The following is an 18,542-nucleotide window of genomic DNA, read 5'->3' as shown; positions in this document are numbered from 1 at the left end:
ATTTTTTTCACTTTTTTGTTAATGGTAGTGAGGAGAATGGACATTTTATTTATTTATTTATTAGTTTATTTGACAGGGACAATAAATAGGCATTGTTACACTTAATTAAAGTGCAACCGATGCAAGGTATATAGGACTTCTAGCCATAGCTAATTTGCAGACCTTGTCCCTGGTTAGGCTTTTAAGAAAAATTTTTTTTAAAACAAATTAAAAAAAAAATACAGAATAGCACATCTTACATAAAATCAATTAACTGCAGGTTTTTATTTACTTATTTTATTTTGTTAATTTCCCTCCCATTGATATAGAGCAGTGATTCCCCAAACTGTTTTACAATTCCTAAACTGACAACAACTAGAGATGAGACCCCCATTTGATAAGACTTTGTCCCAGGGTTCCCCAACTGATAGGACTTTTAGATGTTATATTACAGTAAGTGTATGAAACCACCCATGACCAAAATAGTCATACATTCTGTCATTTTGTTACTTATGGATGGAATTTTACTGAAACTAAATTATTCATCTTTTTTTTGCTAGGGACCAGCAAAAAGGGGGATCAAGGACCCTTGGGTGTCCCCCGGACCCCACTTTGAAAACCACTGGATTAGCACACAGCTTTTTCAAGGTTAAATAAGTATTCCACTGATTTTAAACATAGCCTATCGGTTAGTTTACTTGTCCTGAGGAGGGCTACGTAGTCTGAGAAAAACAGTTGTCTTTTTTGGCCCTGGTGAAGCTTTGTCAAGTCTGAGAAAATTACCCTTGGTGGCATCAATGGTTATGAGAGACTAAACCCCTGATGATGTCATCAGAGTTATCTCGGCTTGTGTTGGAAGACTTAAAAATGAACAGATGGGTGCCCTGGTAGCTCACCAGGTAGAGCGGGTGCCCATGTATTAAGGCTGAGTCCTTAATCCGACCCGAGGCCCTTTGCTGCATGTCATCCCCTCTCTCTCTCTCTCTCTCCCTGTCATGTCTATACTACCACTATCAAATAATGGCAAAAGCCAAAAAAAAAAATCCTGTTTTCTCGGCCTGTTGCTTTTCAACCGATCTTTATCCTGTCTCTTTTGAGTCCCCCAACTTTATAGAGGTGCAACACTAAATTGCTGGATTACTCCTTCAATGGCTCCATCACAGAGCGCACTGTGGCAGAATCCATTATATGGCAGCGCCCACCCCCTGCACTTAGAATTTAAGTTTTCTACCCTCAGGTTCCCGTCTCACTGACAGACGACCATCAGTCAAAACTAACAGATATAAATTCTCTTTCATACCCTCTTCCATTTCGCTGCTTAATTCTGTAAAGCACAGGTAGCATCAGCACTTCTTTTCAAAAATATTGTAACTTTTTATACTTCAGGTTTTTACCTTTTTACTCCTATATTTATGTGGTTATGTATGTGTGTTTTTTAATCCTGTGTGTCTAGCCGTGTGCTGTTATTGCTACTGCGGCAAAACCGATTTCTCCCCCAGGGATAAATAAAGGTCCATATTTAGCTATGGTTTATTGAGTATCTATCAAAAATATATATGCTACTAAATATATATACTTTGTTTCAAAACCCATGTTGACTCACTGACTGTATTACAAAACCCACTTATATACATTTGGGTTTATTGTTAATCTCTTTGCTACACTATCTCTCATTCTCTGCAGAAATAAACAGATTTTAGCCCCCTCATTAAGTCAGAGCTGGAAATGGCAGTGGAGGGAACGGTAAGTAGGAGGAAATCAGACAACAATTGTCAGTTTTATCTTACAATTGTGGTCCATAATGGTTATCTAAAACCTGTTCATAACCATTCTAATCCATTAAAAAGTGAGGCTCCAGTGGACAGACATTTAAAAGAACAACTGCATTGTTTTATTGCCGTTTTCAGCATACATCCAACACCCCTATGCATTTTAGCTACATGAAGCATTTACATTACAAGTCATGTGTCGACAGAACAGTTTAAAAATTAGGATTCATTTTCTTTACATATAATACAGTTTGCACACATGTTAATAAATATCAATACAATCATGTCAAACTTATCACACGCCATCTAAAACAACAAACCCTTTAAATGATATCACTTTTGTTTTTATTCACAGCTCATAACCAAGTCATAAATATAGCCTTTAGTGTTTCTGTGCTGTAAAACAGTGACCACCTGGATTTTTTACAGTTGTCAAAAAGGCTATTAGATTTGACTGCCCGCCAGATGAACCATAACGTTCCTGTTTGATGCAAATTGCTCATAAAGCACTTTGCATTTTGTCAGCGCCTCCCCCATTTAAAATCATCTATTTGTTTGTTTGGGGACCTGCTGTATAAAAGTATTTGAGAAAAAAAAAGTAAAAATCTAGAGTTCCAGTGGGATGCACGTATGTGACTACCTCAAAAACAAGTCGACTCAGAAAAATAAAAATATAACTTAAGTATAGAGAATGAAAATGAAAAAAGGCATCTTGTTCAAGGGTAAAGTATTAACACTGCCATGTACTGATGTGAGTGGTGTGTAGTGTATAAGTCCTTGTGGTGTACTCCTCAGATATTGCAGCATATCCACCAACAGACAGACCTGTGGCACAAAAATGAGTAATGTGAGCTTACGCTGATCTCCCATTTAACAACAGTGAAATCGGCTTCTCTATAACATCCCGATGTTAACACACACACGGTAGGACACATACCTGAATTTAAAGAGAGTTCCTTCAAAGATGAATCCCTTCAACAGTTGGTTTACCTCGCTACCGTTTACCATAAACATAAACATCCAATCCCGAATATGGAGAAGTATTTTGTAAACGATAACTGTCAGTGTGATATACAGTGAACGGCATGTCAAGGAGAGGCCCGTCATTATTGAGAAATGTGAAACGCTTTAAGTGTTCATATATAGTATAAGTCTGTACTCGTCCTAGCTATCAAAGACAAGGTAAAGGTTCTTCTATGTGCCTGCAGCCTTCATTCCTGACATGCAATGGCTTGTGGGTGCATCTGAGTCATGCACAAGTGCAAGATAATGACTGTCTGGGCACTCTCCTGTGAATGCAAAACAAAACAAACATGTGTATCTGTTAAATCAAACAAACATAATAAATATAAAAAAGCATGGCCATATTTAATGGATTCTTAGTGTTGACTCACTAAAACACTGTGAGGGGAAAAAAAAGAGCCTTTTGTTGTGTCTTTACAGTTCAAGGATGCAGAAGTCAGTTTGTCACTGGATAGAAAGGCAGCTTCAGCAGAGGATGTCCATCCTATAGTCAGACTAAAAAGGAGAATCTTAGATTGAGACTCCAGCATTTGAACGCACCTCTGTAGCAGTCCTTTTCGGGAAAAAAAAAGGAGAGGACCCTCATCCGCCAAAAATGTGACTTGTTCTACACAACTATACACAAAAAACACAATTCTTTACAATTCCTTTACATCAGCAGGACCAAACTGCATTCTTCCCTTTAGATAATCGAGAATGAAACAAGTCTTTAAACATTCTCCCAAAGGCCCCCCCCTGTTTGAGAGGATCCACTTCAAGGCTGGGATGATAAAGCTGAGAAATGTACTTGCCTCTACACCCTCAGAGAGCAAGAGCAAGCAAAACTGCAAAGTGATTAACCGGGACTGCCTTTGGGCAGGGGATATGTAAACGTTGCTTCGATGTCTGAGGCAGTCGTAGTGTTTGTGTGTGTGTTGGGGGAATCTTTACACATTCACGGCTGCAGGTGTTCAGCAGACTATTCTGATCAAAAAAGTTGAGGCAGGGGCCACCTATCACAACTCTTTTCCCGGGACTTGATGAGAAATTATTTCACTCCCTTTAGGCCCAGTTGAGGTTGAAGCCCTTGGAGAGCATAACGGACTCCAGGTCCTTGTCCTCCTCCTTCTCCCGGAGCCTCTGCTCATCCAAGAGGGCCACCAGGGCGTCGCGCTGCTCCACCACCTCCAACATCTCGTTCAAGATCTGCTTCTCCTGACTGAGCTCCTTCTCCGTCTTCAGGTGGTCTGAGAGACGCACAGTAAAACACAGGAGTTAAAAAGAGGGAGCAGATTACACGGAGCTAAACAGTCCGGGCTGTTAGTTCATTAACATTCACCTTCCACAGCCATTCGCTCCCTTAGTTCCTGCTGCAGTCGGCTCTGCCGGTCCTCCAGCTCCAACTCTCTGGCACTTGAGGACGAAAGGAGAGGAAAAAAACGAACAAGCTAAGTTTGTTTCACAGACGAATCACAGCTTTTTTTTATTATTTGTTTCTCTAAAAAAGATGAATAGTCGATCTAAAAGCATTTAGTCACTGATCATGAGATAACACTGGGCCATTTAATGACATGTCAGAGTGTAATAAAGTTATTTCTCTAATGGATTGCAAATATGATCACATATCAGATCATGTCATTATGTTGAAACATGATTATGACTTCATCAGGTTTAACAACCTTTTTAAACTCATGATGTAATAATAATCATAAAATTAAGGAGGTCAGTATTTTATCTCCTGTACACTCTGGATTAGGTTATAACTGCCTTGTACTTAAATGATGGGACTATTATTACATCATCAGGTCATCACAGGATGCATTAAATCTTTAGGGATGACAGTACCGTTCATTGCCCTGTAGGGATGTAAATGGCGTGTTTCTTCATGATACGACAATATATCGATTATTTGGACAACGATGCGATATTTGCTGATATCACAAAGTCTGCCCAGATACGATTTAGATTCAATTCAATTCAGGGGCCTGCCATCGATATGAGATGACATCATATGCCCATTTCACACAATCAGTTGCATTTATATCAACTCACAAAAGGCAACTAAAATATGATTTGACAATTTTATTACTGTGCTCTTCCAGACATTCTAAATTTCTTATTTAATAAAAAGAATAAAAATAGACCTGCTGTTCACTAAAAAGTGCAACATTTCTCATGTTTAAGCACTGTTTGAATGTTTAGGAAGGAGGTGCGCTTTGACTTTAATGAAATCACTTAATCATTAACTAGGATACCTAGTAAAAGGATACCTCTAAAATTAACCTCCAAATTCCCATCAGTCTCAGCTGTACTTTGAGAATAATTAAAACAGCAGGCTGAACATTACCGCGTTACCAAACTAACTGTATGCATCTTATCGAGATAATCTAAAAAAACCACAGGTGAGCCTGACAAAGGGCAGCTGAAGGTGATGAATGTTAATCTGTGAAAGAACAGCTCAGTGTGACTATAGATGTCTAGTCTTGCTTACCAATGTATATAAATTAGATTAGGGCTGGCAAAATTAACACAATAATATCGCGTTAACTCAAATTCGTTTTAACGCCACTAATTTCTTCAATGCATTAACACAACTTGCAGTTTTTAGGTTGTAACGGGCTCAGTTTTAAAGCTAGAGTGATGATACTGGCATCATATGAAACTAAAAAAACATAAGGAGTCCATTGGTGCCAACCATGTCATACTGACTTGTCGCGAAAGAGGCTAAATAACGCTGCAAACTTGCGCTAAATTTTGGCGAGGAAAAACTGGCATGGCCATTTTCAAAGGGGTACCTTGACCTCTGACCTCGAGATTTGTGAATGAAAATGGGTTCTATGGGTACCCACGAGTCTCCCCTTTACAGATATGCCCACTTTATGATAATCACATGCAGTTTGGGGCAAGTCATAACCAAGTCATCACACTGACACTGTTGTTGCCTGTTGGGCTGCAGTTTGCCATATTATGATTTGAGCATATTTTTTATGCTAAATGCAGTACCTGTAAGGATGTCTGGACAATATTTGTCATTGTTTTGTGTTGTTAATTGATTTCCAATAATAAATGTAGACATACATTTGCATAAAGCAGCATATTTGCCCACTCCCATGTTGATAAGAGTATTAAATACTTGACAAATCTCCCTTTAAGGTACATTTTGAACAGATAAAAAATGTGCGATTAATCATGATCAACTATGGACAATCATGCAATTAATTGCAATTAAATATTTTAATCGATTGACAGCTATAATATAGATAGAATATAGTTTTTTATAGCTTTTATATTCTCATAAAACACACGAGACATTTCAAACTAGCTACTTGGTTACTACACTTTGACGAATCAGTTCATCGACTAGCCTATCCGTCTCAACAGTCAAGTAATGTACTTACAATATCATGAGTTCTGACTCATAGCGGACCAGGGCATTTTTCTCCTGCACCAGCTTGAACCACTCTTGCATTAGCTTGGGATCGTCCTTCTTGCCCATGCCTGGAGGGAGGAAGAAGGAAGCACAGAGTGGCAGTGAGACGCCAGATGGCCGGGAGATGACAGTGATGTCACACAGACAAGGACTCGACACGGGTAATGCAATGACAGCCAAGCCAGGATGTCCTTGCCGGGGGATGGTGAGGTGGGAGGATGGACATCGACACCAACGTGGTCAGTCACACCATACTTAAAGATGGCGTAGAGCTTACAGGTTTCAACTTTGGTAAAAGCATATATACACACACACAACCCACACACACACACACAAACAGACAATACCTGTATTTACAAAGTTGAGAGCTTGTGTTACCCAGTTTGGACTTAGTGTCAGACGTAGCTGCTCTTTGGGAGCAACTACCTCCTCCTATCAGTTTTTTTTCCAGAGTGGGTGGGTAGTAAGACAAAACGCAAACACACCAATCAGTAGCTAAAACAAGACAGAGAAGTAAACCCAAGGACCCTATGGAAATTCTTCATCCTCCCCTGCCCACAGCAGAATAAAATCCTTTTATATCCCATTCATGCTGTGCGGTTTGAGGGCGGGGGAAAAAAAGTGCATGAATTATTCTGCTGTCTTTACATATTCAATTACAAGGTCAAATGTTCATGGGATGACTTATCATTGAGACCAATAGTGAAGCTCACACTCCTCTATTAAGTCTGCCTCAGGGTAAAGCATGTTCGGCGCTTTACTGGCATCATGCATTGCAGCTGCGCACTTTTCATAATCGGCACAATCAGTCAGAGAGCAGAACAGCGGCACACTTCTCCTGCAGAGAAGACCGGTCTGTGTGGCATGCTTAAGAAAAGGTCTGCAGCCGGGGCGATGCATTCCTTTCCATTTATCTGACTGCAGCAGGTGGAGCCAAGCGGTTTCAATGAAACACCGGAAGGCAAACCTTGATGCAGCGTGATATACTTAGCTCGGGAAGAGGAGGCTCTTGCAAAACGAAAAGGAAAAACATTGTACACACATAAATCGCATGGTTGTGGTCTCGGGGGCTGGCTCTCGCTAATTAACAGACAAGGGACAGAGAGAGAGGCAAAGCTAGAGAAGAGCTGCTCACACTGGAGAGGAATACAACACGTGGAGACAGGAGGAATTCTATAAGCAAGCCAAGACTGTCCTACAAATGGATGCTTTTCTCTTAAACTACTTCAACCTGTACCACCGTCACCATCCTTCAGCCCAAGGCCTCCGAACACAAAAAGGAGAGCCGTCCAGTACAAGGAAGTAACAGCAAAAAAATAAGGAACAAAACACTCTGATCGCACACAAACACAAAAGCATGTTACTTTACACCGATTGGCAGCCCAGGCAAAATTTCCAGTGACAGGTGTTAGATACGGGAACAAACCAGATGATCCATTATTTTTTTAGGACTTGTTTTGTGTAAGACTTGAATATTTATAACAAATCATCATCACACCATGCAGTTTTCTCACTCCTTGAACCACAAACTTGCCGGGAGCTAGCCACGTCTCAGGTGTTCACCGCCCGGGTTTTATTATAATTTTATGAGTACATGACACTTTTAACACTTATTTGAGGGATAACAACTGCAAAAATGGATACTGCAAAGGACTATGCAGCTTTACGATTCTTTTTAGCTAAACAGAAAACACATGCTGTTTGATTAAAGACACACTACAGCAGAGTAGTTTCCCCTTTGTGTGAATGCAGCCTCTTGGAATAGGGAAAAAGATATTTTCACTACCACCATTTTCTGAGACACTATGCTTGTGTGGTTAAATGAGAATATTACAACGGATACACCACATTACTATATCCATCAGTATGAATGCTCCTGCTCAAACTGGAGGGTTTGTCATGTGTTGCTAGGCTACAATTGACCGTTCTATAACCCTGCCCCTGAACAGCGAATAGCCTTAGCTTAGCAACCGTGTTGCCAGATTTGACTGACAAAAAGCACCCCAATAAAAGCCCAGTCATCATAAAATTAGCCCAGTTTTTAAAGGTGCTAAATACAGGATTTGGAGCACTTATATTGTCTACTCTGAACGGTTCTCAACATGGCGAAGGCGAGCCGGCAGCTCGCAGCTAATGGTGCTAACAAAGAGCATAGAAGCAAAGAGACAACTTTCAGTCCAAAATGGCGAAAGTGTAGCTTTGTGGCTGGTCGCTGATGTTGCAATGGAATGAACAATTGACTTTCAATTGTAGGCAATATACGTTCTTTGGTGCTAACAGTGTAAAAAATGTCGAAACAGGTTTTAACTTGAGGGTGGGTGCTACGCTTCCGCAATGATACCGTTGGCCTGGCGATGTCAACATCAACAAAGCGCGGAGAAGCTTTGGGAGACTTCCTTCTCTGTTCAGGGAGACATTAAGGCTATATTTTTACATAGCAAATAGTTGTTTGCTGCTATATGAATGTTCTGGATATTGAATTTGGCACCTTTAATTTTCATTTTAGAGAGGGTGTTTTTTTTTGTTGACAGTTACTTTGTTACAATAAATGACTTTTTTTCAAACTTCATATTCTTCAATTATATGTGCAATCTTGACAAGTCTTTGATCACAAAGCTATGACAAATAATAGCTGAATAAAAAAGTAGGTTTTAACCTAGTTGTAATAAAGTGAATTGGCATTTGGTTTTGATGGCTTTCAGTTATCAGCTTGTGTTGTCATTGCATGTCATTTTTAATCAGCTAATCAAATAAAAAATAGCCCAATCTGGCAACACTGCACGGCCGGCCTATCGAGCTTTGGATTTCTCTTCAAGTTAAAACGTGAATGCGAATCACGCTCTAGCTAGAGCTATAGTATACTATTAAAACAGTTTGGATGGTGGGGTCTTTTTTGCAACACCAAGGAGCCAATGTGTGAGGAAGGGATGCATCAGTGTGTTTGTCTTCTCTAAGCTGCAAACATTAGCATGCCCATCTCAGTATCTTACTTCCAACAGAAGTAATCTATTACTAACTAACTACATCATTTTTGGGGGTTTTCAGATTACATAACCCTAAAAAATACCTGCTCAACATGGCTGGAACATCTACCCTGTGGGAGCCAAGGTACTAGTACAGTACATTAGAGTTTTAAGTCATGATATAGGCTGTATCCTGCTCCTTATTTGGTTTGGGGAAGATGACAGTCTATATAAAATAACTAAATAAGTGTAAAAAAAAACCCCAAAAACAATTAGCCAATGCCTTTAACAGCATACATTCTGACGCAGTTATCAAAATCGTGATGAAATGTATTTTTGGAGCTTTTTTTCAACAATTTAAATCAGTTTTCCTCATAATAAAAGTTTTGGGGGAAATCTACTGAGCCTGATCACACACACAAACGGGGAGGACAGGAAGAGGAGGAGGACCAGTTGGGGGGATAAAGGGGAGGGGCTCAAGGGGGTAGCCCGGTTCTGGAGATCCTTACGGTTGCCATGGTAACCCGCCACAACCGTCAGCGGAGGCGGCGGGGTTACGTTACCTTCAGGGGAACAGCAGGAGCAGAAGGAGAGAGGTCTTCGGCGTGGCATCCCCACAAAGGGCTCAACTTCCACATTGACAGAAGGGACAGAGGGTGAGGGAGTGACGTGTAGATTGGTGCATGGGTGGGTGGGAGAGAAAGAGTGGTGGAAGTAATGCAGGAGGAAGAGCACAGACGTCACAGAGAGAGAGAAAAAGAGTAGAGGACACAGAGCGTGGGTGGAGGGTGGAGGGGGAAAGAGGGGGGGTGTGAGGAGGGAGAAAGAAAATTGAGGAGAAAATCAAAAGAGGGCAGGAGCACTGTGATAGGGAGAAGACAAATCACCTAGAGAGAGGACGTGGGAGAGATCAGCTGTGTGGTGTGAGGGATGAAAAAAGGGGGTAAGAATAAGAAATGAAAACAAGAGAAGACAGAAAACTTGGAGCACAGAGAGGGAAAATAATCCCCTGTTTGATCTTTCGTCTGTAGATTATCTTCCATTAGGCAACAGCACCCTACGTCAGTTATGAAATGGGAACAGCCTACGCATATGGCCAGTGTTCATCGCAGTACACAAACTAATTTAATCTCATTATTAAAGCCATTACTGAGGAGATCCATCTCTTTCACAGACGCAGATAATTGCTTCTTCTTTAAAGATGTTTCAGCATCTCCCTGTAAACACTACTTGAACATGTTTAGACCGCCCGGCTCAATCTGTTGCCAGTGTGGCGACTTTTGAAGTGTAGCTACTATTGAAGTGCAAATTAGGACTTTTTTCAAAAATATACTTATTTTTCTCACAAAAAGTGAGATCACAGATAGTGGTTGCTACTTTAATAAACCCCAAAATAAGGACTATAGAATAACGTGAAGAAGATTCAGAGAGAATGTGCAGATAGCTGGAGGGTAACAGCTCTTTGATAGGGACACACATATAAGGGCTTGTTCCATTACATGACACAAATAGGAGGCAGACACAGTGTCATCAGGCTGGTGGGTAAAGGAGCCGGGAGAGTGTAATGCCAGATAATTACTACAAGGGACTATCACAGAGAAAAAGCACAAATCTGTTGGGAAAACTGCAGTTTAGATAATCTATTTCGGACAGATTGGAGTCCTAATAATTTTTTTTATGGCTCTGCCAAATCACGCAAATATTAAATGCATCGTTGGATCTTAATGTTCAGTAAATCCATAATTTTTTAATCATTAAAGTAGAGGATTAAAATTAGATAACTTATCGCAGATTCAGAGAACAGACATGTTTACCCTGGGTTTAGTTTTGGTGCCACCTGCAGGGCTGATAGAGCAACTATTCACCTTACAGCCTGGTATTCAGTCCAAACTCTACAATTCCCCATCACGCGATCAACCACGGTAAGAAAGACGAACCGCTCTTCTCATTTCTCTATTTTGTGCTTCCTCGTCTCCTCGCTCCTCCTTCCTCCTGCCTGTGTCCCGGGAGTCGATCTCAGCGCACCATCTTGAAGGATGCCTCAATTCCTAAAATGTATCTCGAGGAGAGAGGAGGCTTGCTGGAGGAGCTATGAGCAAAGATGCACAGGTGTATCCTTTTCTGTTTTTGGCACCTGTGACGTATAAAAGAGGCGTGACAAAACAATGGACAGATGATGCAGCTGTGCCACATGTCATATTTAAAGGGGACCTATTATGCTTTTGTGCTTTTTCCCTTTCCTGTAGTGTGTAATATATAGTTTTTTGTGAATGTAAAGGTCTGTTGAGTTACAAAGTCCACGCCAAAGGTTACTCCCCCCCCCACAGAAACACTGCTCCTGAAACGCCTTGCTTGAAGTCCTACCTTTTCTTCCGTAACGTGGTGACGTCACCAAGTAACACACTTTGCCTAACAGCTAGTTTGGCACGTACTCATACAAAGCTAGTTAGAGCGGAGCTGGAGCGGGGTCCGAAGAGTTTGGTTTTAGTTCAGATTGGGCCAGCTGACCAATCAGATCAGACTCGGCTTTTCAGGAGGGCGGGGGAGGAGCTCAAACTGAGCGTTTCAGACAGAAGGTGAAAAGAGGTGCTGCAGCACAGCCGGTATAACAAAAATAAAGCGTTTTTTGAACATTAAAGCATGGAAACATAATAAGTATGCACCTGAAAATAAGCATAATAGGTCCTCTTTAAAATCGACGTCGCTTTAAAATGATGGTTGCAGCTCACAGATGTCTCATTTTGTGAAACGCCTGCTGCCTCGACTCCTCTCTCCTTGTGTATCTTCCTCTCCTCCTCCGCTCGCATCTCAAGTTGGAGGGACTCAGACACGAGGAAAGGAGGCGAGGAAAGGAATCGAGGATGTACAAGCTGAGAAATGAGAAGAGCCCAAAGACAAATCCTTCCCCACAATACATTCAGAACGCTACAAACACACTGCTTCCAGTTGCAAAGACTCAAAGTGAGACACACAAAAATTTGTTTTTAGTATTCACACATTCTACACGGAATGAATAACCTCTATCAACTCAAACTCACATGTTGGATTTGAGCTGATGAAACACCGTGTCCCTATAAGAACCCTGGTAAGGAAAACTTCTTTTGTGTACATATATACTCATCTTTGCGTCAAAACTCCACACTATCTCCTGTTCAATGAAGTAACAACAACCAGCAGGACACAACCAACAGGGAAGCACAGACCTTGTTCAAATATGTGGAAATGCACCTTTATATTTCACTCCTGCTGAGAGATTCCGCTGACACTGAATAAATATGAAGCAAACAGAGCCTGCTGACTTGAGGAGGAAAAGAGGCATTTGACTCATATTAAAACAATGCCAGAGTCGAAAAGATAGCAACAGATACCACGAGATGTCGAGGTGTCACGGTGGACACTGTTATTGTTCCATAGGGTCCATGGTTGCAACATTGCCTATTAGCACACACTGCACACACGTACACACATACTTGGGGAGTTATGCAACTGAGCAGGTATGAGAAAGTCAAGGGAGCCTTTGCTGGGACTACAGGACAGAACTACAGCAGCAACAAGCTCTGAGGGAAAGCTAAGAGCCATGCCAGCAGTTTAGTATGGGGCAGGTTATGCAATACTTTCACAGTGTGTGTGGGGGGGGGGGGTTCTGTGTATGTAAATAAACATTTGCACAGTGGATGGTAAAATAAATATTGTTGGTTTGGGTCTTTCCATGGGATTCACTGACTATAAGATATAATCAGCAGCTTTTAACTTTAAATCAAGATTCAAATACCTTTTACACCATCTCAACCATCATGCATGAATTTGGTTATCAAAGTACTGTATGTATAATTTTTTTCCCAGCACAATATGTATGAATGAATATGCAAAGGAGTCCATCTTTAAAGAGCATGTACAATATGTAGTATGAAATAATATATATAAATATTTACTTTTGTTTTATTTAGGGCTGTCAACATTAACGCGTTATTATCGTGTTGACGCAAATTTGTTTTTAACGCCACTAATTTTCTTTAACGCATTAACGCAACTTTCAATTTGTAGATTGTAGCGGGCTCAGTTTTAAGGCTAGAGTGAAGATACTGGTTTCATATGAAATTACAAAACCTCAGGAATCCATTGGTACCAATCATGTCATACTTGTCAATTTTGGCGAGGAAAATGTTAATGTTAATCACATGCCGTTTTGGGCAAGTCATAGTCAAGTCAGCACACTGACTGTTTATTGTTTTATGCTAAATGCAGTACCTGTGAGGGTTTCTGGACAATATTTGTCATTGTTTTGTGTTGTTAATTGATTTCCAATAATAAATATATACATACATTTGCATAAACACGCATATTTGTCCACTAATTAACAAATCTCCCTTTTAAGGTACATTTTGAACAGATAAAAAAAATGTCTGAATAACATGCGATTAATCGGGATTAAATATTTTAATCGATTGACAGCCCTAGTTTCATTGTATTGCTATTTTTATGTTGTTGTCTCTACTGGACTGGTCCTCAGCGCATGCACAGTGTTTCTTTGAATGCAAGAAGAATCTATATTGCCGTTTGGATTTCTGACTCTGCAGTATGCCGCTGTTTGTGTCTCTGCAGCAGATTGTATTATACAGTCTCTGCGTGCTGAAGAGTGACAAATAAAAGTTTCATTCATTCATCATTTATGAGTTTACAGAGATCAAAGACGATCTTAAGAGGATAGCACGAGGACAAGTGTCTGATCTCTATTTGATGTAAAGAGTGTCTGAACTACAAACCCAGTGCGGGTGGAGGGAGGATGGAGTAGGGAGGCGGGGGAGCTATAAGGAGCAGAAAGTATTGCAATGAGGCTAAAAGCCCGCCGGCCAGCCAATCAAGGTACATATGAGGAGTACAAAGCTCAAGTACAGTAGTAAAAACAGAGGAGGGAGGAGGACAGATTGGGTTAGCCATTAGGTTAGTTTAAAGCGACAGATTTGAAATACATACCGCCCAGATGCAAGTCCAGGATTTCACTGTAATTAGAATCTCCCCAATAGTCTACAATGACAGGGGATATATTAGAGATAGGAGTTATTTCACACTGCCCCAAACTGGGCACACTAACACACACAAAATGCTCCAACAACAGCAAGTCATGCATGTTCTTGCAAATAGTTCTTACGCACACACACACACACACATACATACACACTGCAGCAACACTCAGAACAAAGAGAGTCCATCAGTACTCACCACGGTGCACAATGCAGTCGGGCTGAGCAATACTACATGGCATTTTCCAAAAATAATAAGAGGCTGCAACATAGATTTGCTGTATTGCTGTTTACTGGCTCAGTCTGCTTGATATCACACAAAGCCTCTTGTAATGTGCTGTGTGCTGACATGTAGAAGATATCAATTTTCTTTTTTGTATTGCGTGCATTTCATTTGACAAAGATGTAGTTCATTCAAACAGCGAGAAAAAGCTTTCATTTTCTCAAGTTATGTACTATCCAATCCATGTGCGGCCAATGTTCGATTACAGTAATTTAATGATTTAATACCTAATTATTTCAGACTGAAAGAGCAGCTGAGCGTTAAGTGAGATCTTTGAGTGCAACAGACAAAGTCACAAACAGCTCTGGATTGCTGTAACTCGCCACAATAAAAAAAAAGATAATAGATAATATCTCAAAAAAACATCTGTATCAAGCCGCTCAGCCACAGCAAACATTTGCAGAAAATATTGTAATAAAGAAATTGTCAGCCCGAGAACCAATTTATATTTGAATTCTTGCATTCTGATTGCCATTTATAGAATGTAACGTGATCTGAGTCTTGATCGGAGTACAGAAACTCTCCTCATTGAGAGGCAGTGAAGGAGACAAAGACACATCCAGAATGAGCAAACACAAATCTATGTCGGGACACACATTCTCCTGATCGCATGCTGACGATGGCGGACACGTTATGTGAACGGACGACATGTTCAGAGATGGAGAAATGTTGCAGTGTGTCACCACAGATGGAGCCTAACATAACAGTGTCACATGGCATTAATAAAAAAATAAAAAAGAGGGAACTACAATAAATCTAATACCTGATCTTCTTTTGTGCTGTTTGGGTAACGTATAAGTACCTTTATACAATCCTTTAAGAGAGTAGAGTAGTACACAAGTTAAAACATACTCAAACAATTGGCACAGCTCATGGGAAAAGTAAATAGTTATTCGGTTGGTGGGGAAATGGCCGGATTTAAAGAAATGTTTCAATGCATCCTACGTGCATGCATTAGCATAATAAAAGCTTCTGTCACCATAAAGTAAATTAGGATGGAATACGCTGTCAGCTCTATAAAGGACAACCTCAGCGCCTTCCTCGCATACAAAACTGACATCACGTAAATAATGTGTTATTGCTACTGAGCACTATTCATGCCTCACACTCTTAGACAACTGCCCGCGTTAACACATAATGCATTCTTCATCTCAGAAATGTATTGTCTGTGATAGTCCCTTGTCCAGACCAATTTGGGTTTATTACTTTGGAGAAACAAATGTGTCTTTCTGCACACAAATCTAAGCGCTGGAAATATCTGCTTCAGTGCGACTGCATAAATTGTAAATGGAGACAATGATTTCAGCCCGATCTAAATGATCGCAGAGGGACAGCTTTTCTGAGGTAATGCGGTGTCCTCGGTTACATCATCCTAATCATCTAAATTATTATTATTCCCTTTAGAGCTCTGGAAAAGGCTGAACTCACATCATATAAAGATAAAACGTGGTCTCAAATAGCCGGGGCTGACGCAAAAACAAGATTTAATTGTCAGACATCCAGTAAATCACTTGTAAAATGTTAATAATAAGAGAGCTCTACGTGCTATGAAACTCACTACACCCGTGTCTATCTGCAGTAGCGTTGCTGATACACCACGCCACATGGGATGGCCAGATTGATTTAAAAAACACAAAATGTATGAAGTGACAAGTTGTTACCTGCTTCTCCTCTCAGAGCTTTCTCCACAGCGACGCCTCTCTCCTCCAGCTGCCTCTGCTTCTCCTCCACCTGCTCCAACTGTCTCTGAATGATCTGAACAGACAAGCAGGAGAGTCACGTTATTAATAGAATGCATTAACACAGTACATTACAAAACAGTTATCTCACATGGGTGCACAGAATAATAACATCTACCGCTAATTACAACTGATTTGTGCCACCAGTTTCTGAGGGAGGCGGCGGCAGAGGTTACCTCTAACAACAGTTTACCCTCATTAAAAATAAATGTTTCAAGGCACAGCGGGAGTACTGCTAATTGATGTCTACAAGTACATGAGCCTGTTCTGATGGGCAAATATTATTTCATGATCTTCGCCAAAGATGATTAATATTTTATAGTCCTCCCTAGGTTGGCCCACACCACACTCTCACTTGTTACTGGCAGTGGCAGGGATTCGGGGGCAATGATAGAGGGGCATGCAGCCTGGTTCACCCCAACCTTGGACCCCCAAGTGTCTGACCTTGACACAAACATTTCAATTGAAATAACTTCCCAGTGGAGAATCTGGATGAGTGGCAAGTCTCAAAAGAGGTGGAGCACCTGTCAATGAATATCTCTTGTTAAGGGCTCTGTTATTGGAGGCAAAGGCCACAGAGGCAGGTGAAGCAGCAGGTACGAGTACGACGAGTCAAAATTCCACTACCACTACTTCTACGTACTTCAGTAATTAAAATGCTGAATTATTGCTGTCATTCTCTGTCATCATCAGTTACTCTTGGCTATTATCTGCCAGAAATACTAATTTGGCACTAAGTGAAGATGATATCTTTGAGAGATCCATGTAAAACCTGTTCAAACTAGTTCAAATGGGTTTTGCATGTCTTTAACTGACCTATTGGCAAATTTAGCTCACAGAGATCCCTTTGGTGACAAGGAAAATTGCCTTTTGTATCCCAGGTTTAATGGTACTAGTGCAGTGCACGTTCAGGGGGCGTGGCCGTTCGGAGCGAATGGGCCGATTGCTCGGCCCCTGGAAGTGCTGCTTGCAACGTTGTCGAGAACCGCTCATCGCTTGTTGACTCCAGGGAAGTGAAGAAGTGTTCAGTTGTAATGTTAGTATATCCAGCTTGTTTATTCAAAGTTTATTAATATCGAATGCGTTTTGTGTCCAAATTGCAACAACTTTGACAATGCACGTCCTTGGGTCCTCAGCAATATACCCGCCAAGTGTGAAGTCGATCGGTTGGACGGTTCTCGAGATATCCGAAGCAGGACATACCCACCAACATACACACAGAGATTCCTTGCTTTATAATTAGATTAGATATGCAGTATATGAGTATGATTTGATTAATGACAATTGGTTCGACATGGATAAAGTGGGTAGAATGAGAGATGCATAAACAGAGCCTATTTGCCTCTCAACAGAGAGCCACTGAAAGGCAAATGGCTGTTTGCTGCTATTTTAATGCTCTGAATATCAATTTTAGCACATTTAAAAGTTTGTTTTTTTTCTCCCTCAGACTCTAACTTCCTCTGTCAGCACTGAACTTTATCAGTGCCACGCAGCAAGAGGAGCTAAACAAGAGAGACGCAGTTTGGGTTCTGCAAATAGCCACTAAAAGGAAACAAGATTTAGGCCAGCTAACCACGGCACCAGGAGCAGAGACTTTAGCTGTGGGTTAGTGCCGAGTCAGCGGACTGGAAGCCTGGCTGAAGATTTACAACATCAATCACAGCAGATTTCCTAACCAAAGGGTGAATTTGGCCGCACCTTAAGAGAGTTGAGTCACATTAGAGTGACCATATGGTAGGTAAAAAACAACAGGAGGACAACACTGAGTATCAGTGACTACAATATGAATGTAGCGTATCTCTCGTATACCACACAAACACTACAGACATACACATAAGCCACTTCATTATTAAATTGTTTGACATGCATGACATGAATAATGGCTCTATGAAAACACCCTGTTTCCCACTGTTTGAAAGAGCTATTCAACCAACAAAAAAAGAATGAATGAAACCTACTTTCAACGTGACGTCAGAACAAGATTGCAGCCAAGAGTCTACAGCCATGTTAGCAGCTCTGTGAGGCTGTGCTCCTTAGGCACAATGGTGCTTTTAGCTAATGGCTTACATCAGCATTAGGGGTGTCAGAAAATATCGATACACTTCAGTATCGCGATATTGTGTTTTGTGATACTGTATTGATTCTCAAAAACAATGTATAGATATCTAATTAATAGTTTACATCCAAAGATTTGTGGTAGACAGTGGATCAGATTGCACAAAAAGTAGTGCTGTGATGTTGGATGTTACAGGGACTTTGATGAATGCAGATCCCACTGTTCTGAGTGCATAAATAAAAGTAAACTTTTTTTACCCAGATTTTATGCCTATGGTGATGTGTTCTTCACACTATGACA

At 40.8% G+C, this 18,542-nt stretch overlaps 1 protein-coding gene across 9 annotated transcripts in view; it reads right to left on the bottom strand.

Moving 5' to 3' along the window:
• Window positions 1-1,847: 1,847 nt before the first annotated feature.
• mical3a (microtubule associated monooxygenase, calponin and LIM domain containing 3a) overlaps window positions 1,848-18,542 on the bottom strand; it is a 108,863-nt gene continuing 92,168 nt past the window's right edge. For all 9 annotated transcript variants that reach the window (XM_074631773.1, XM_074631774.1, XM_074631776.1 and 6 more), the window contains 6 exons: window positions 16,109-16,202; window positions 15,211-15,261; window positions 14,118-14,168; window positions 6,149-6,248; window positions 4,090-4,163; window positions 1,848-3,997 (listed from right to left, as the gene is read on the bottom strand). In XM_074631773.1, coding sequence (XP_074487874.1) covers window positions 3,813-3,997; window positions 4,090-4,163; window positions 6,149-6,248; window positions 14,118-14,168; window positions 15,211-15,261; window positions 16,109-16,202 — 555 coding nt within the window. In that variant the 3' untranslated portion in view covers window positions 1,848-3,812. The remainder of the gene's footprint in view (window positions 3,998-4,089; window positions 4,164-6,148; window positions 6,249-14,117; window positions 14,169-15,210; window positions 15,262-16,108; window positions 16,203-18,542) is intronic.

The sequence above is a fragment of the Sebastes fasciatus genome, chromosome 4 (genome assembly GCF_043250625.1).
Source record: "Sebastes fasciatus isolate fSebFas1 chromosome 4, fSebFas1.pri, whole genome shotgun sequence".
Lineage (NCBI taxonomy): Eukaryota > Metazoa > Chordata > Actinopteri > Perciformes > Sebastidae > Sebastes > Sebastes fasciatus.
Note: the sequence above shows the minus strand (reverse complement) of the source record. Positions and strands in the feature narration are given on the sequence as shown.